The sequence below is a fragment of the Glycine soja genome, chromosome 18, assembly GCF_004193775.1.
Source record: "Glycine soja cultivar W05 chromosome 18, ASM419377v2, whole genome shotgun sequence".
NCBI classification, from domain to species: domain Eukaryota; kingdom Viridiplantae; phylum Streptophyta; class Magnoliopsida; order Fabales; family Fabaceae; genus Glycine; species Glycine soja.
Window position 1 is genome coordinate 30,501,096 of NC_041019.1, and position 2,494 is coordinate 30,503,589.

At 33.4% G+C, this 2,494-nt stretch overlaps 1 protein-coding gene across 1 annotated transcript; it reads left to right on the plus strand.

Annotated features, from left to right (window-relative positions):
• The first annotated feature begins 891 nt into the window (after positions 1 to 891).
• Positions 892 to 1,631, plus strand: LOC114397695 (putative lipid-transfer protein DIR1). Its single transcript, XM_028359870.1, has one exon. The coding sequence runs from the start codon at positions 999 to 1,001 to the stop codon at positions 1,305 to 1,307; it is 309 nt and encodes a 102-aa protein (XP_028215671.1). The 5' UTR covers positions 892 to 998; the 3' UTR covers positions 1,308 to 1,631.
• Positions 1,632 to 2,494: the final 863 nt, after the last annotated feature.

The following is a 2,494-nucleotide window of genomic DNA, read 5'->3' on the forward strand; positions in this document are numbered from 1 at the left end:
TCACCGAAAATCCTCTTCGGCGGTGGCAAATAGTAGTCACCAACGATAGTTACTGGGAAGAAAGAAATAAGCCCTATTATATAGAGGATACATAGTTCGTAAGTGGTCCATCGAAGTAATGACCGAAAAAATTGAATTCATAACTGCTCCTAATTATTTGCATTCAATCATGGAAACAAAATAAAATAGTAGTGAGTGACGAAAGTGGCATAGGCAAGAGCAACAATCAAGCAAGTGCGGTGCTTCGGACACGGTGGCAGTCACCTCTTTCATGCTATTGAATTTCAGTTAAAAAGAATGAAAAACATGTTAATTTTTTAAGGGTAAAAATATATTTTCATACATCTTATAGTTCTATTTCTACTTTTTTTCCCCCTCTTTTATTATTATTTTGCCAATCAAACCATCTCTATTTTCATTCTATTTTTTCTATTATCTATTTGTCTTCTTTTTTCTTTTTTCTTTTTTCTTCATTATCTTCTATTTTCTCCTCACAACTAAACACACCCTAAATGTTATACTAAGTATTAATTTTTATTAGATTAAGTCTAAAATAACGATGACAATTCTACAAACGATAATTGTTTTTGTTAAAAGGATCTTTTAAGTGTAATTTAACTTTTGAAGAAGGAAATAGTAGTTTGGCTTTTGATTCCCTCCATTATTGCTTCTGAGTAATGACTCTATATCGAAACATGAAATTTCATTGAAAATTGTGACCCCACATAAAAATTCCACGACCAATGTATGATTAGAAATCCTACGTACTATAATATAGCAATAATCAAAATGGCACAAAAATTGTACCCGTGACACCACATGCTGCCAATTCTTGTTCACGGGTCCATAACATGTGGTCAATTTTAGAGTTCTTCCCTTATTTATAATTAATTTACAAAATCATAGATCCACAAATAGGAAAGACACCCACAAGTCATCAAACTTCGATTGAGTTTCAAAGAGATCAGTGGTAGTGTGGTACATTGTGTTGATCAAGGATGGAACAAAAGAAGTTTGTGGCACTATTAATGGTGGTGGTGGTGATGGCTTCTTCTATGTGGAAAGGATCCAAAGGTCTTAGTCTCTGTAACATGGATGAAGATGGATTGGAGGCTTGCAAGCCCTCAGTGACTCAGCCAAACCCAGTTGATCCATCCCCTGATTGCTGCAAGGCTCTGGATGGTGCTGACTTGAAGTGCCTTTGCTCTTACAAGAACTCATCAGAGTTGCCTCTTCTAGGAATTGATCTAACTCTTGCTGCTTCACTTCCTGCAAAGTGCAATCTCACTCCTCCAGATAATTGCTAGTTAGCTTCTCTGAGCTATTTCTGCTTTTTGTTTTTGTGTGTTATAATCTTTTTTCTGCAGATGACCTATTGAGAAAAAAGAAAATTATTGTACTCTAATTTTTATCCCTCTTATTTTTGTGGTACAATATAAGTACCTTTATTTTCTTCTACTTGGTTGTATACATTATTATAATAAGTCTATGTATTTAAACGTTTGAGACTGATGGTGTGTTTGAATTTGTTAGTGTGAGTAGCACTTTTGGTCAAAAAGTGCTCTAATAATTGGAAAATTAAGTATGACATCCAATATATTTAATGAAAGAACCATGACGTTAGAAGCAAATGTAATCTTTCATGTATTACGATCTGTTTTGCTTTTAGAAAATGCTCAAGAACCTTACTAATTGAAATAACTAACCATAATAATTAATCGTGTGATAAATATACGACAGTGTCTGTTTGTTTATATAAGATCAGCACAGTGTGCTTCAGTCAATTAATGAATGAATGATCTTATGTAATATAACAACAAACAAATATGTATACGATACAAGAGAGAATTCCTCGATCAGAATTTACTATGAAGGAGGATACTTGTGGGAAAAAATATAAGAGACTAACTAACTCCTGTCCTTAATATCCTCCACAAACCGAGTGTGGAGTAAGAACAAACACAGTTCGAGTTGCAAGACAAGAAAGATCGAAGTTGGAGTATTGACAATTTCATTTCTACTCTAAACACCTGGAAAATGGTAACTGAAAGATTCAACTTCTTCCCAATCCTAACAGTAGCCCCAATGACATTTCCAAATCCCTTGTATTTGAGTTAGTCACAAAAATGTGACAGGTTTTAAAAAATTGTAATAGAGACCTAGGTACTAACAGGATTTTTCGGAGATACTAAAAATATGGTACAAGATAGGTTGGTGGCAGCCAAATTACTCATGCCACCATCTACTTGCAATCTTGTTTGTTGCAATTTTATTAATAATTTGAGTAAAACAGCAGTTGAATTTCATTAGCATATAAGATCATTACTCAGGTTATCACAACTATCTAACATTTGTTATATGTTGAAAATATTTAGCAAATTTTTTAACACCTGTAGTAAACCAACAATCAACAGATGTTTCACATTATTTTACTCTTACCGGACTCATTATTTTACTTCTTTTTTGTAGATATTGGTTGGAGAGTCTCTTGTAA

Coding starts and splice junctions, on each gene's coding strand:
- LOC114397695 (XM_028359870.1), top strand. CDS start 999: ATGGAACAAAAGAAGTTTGTGGCACTATTAATGGTGGTGGTGGTGATG.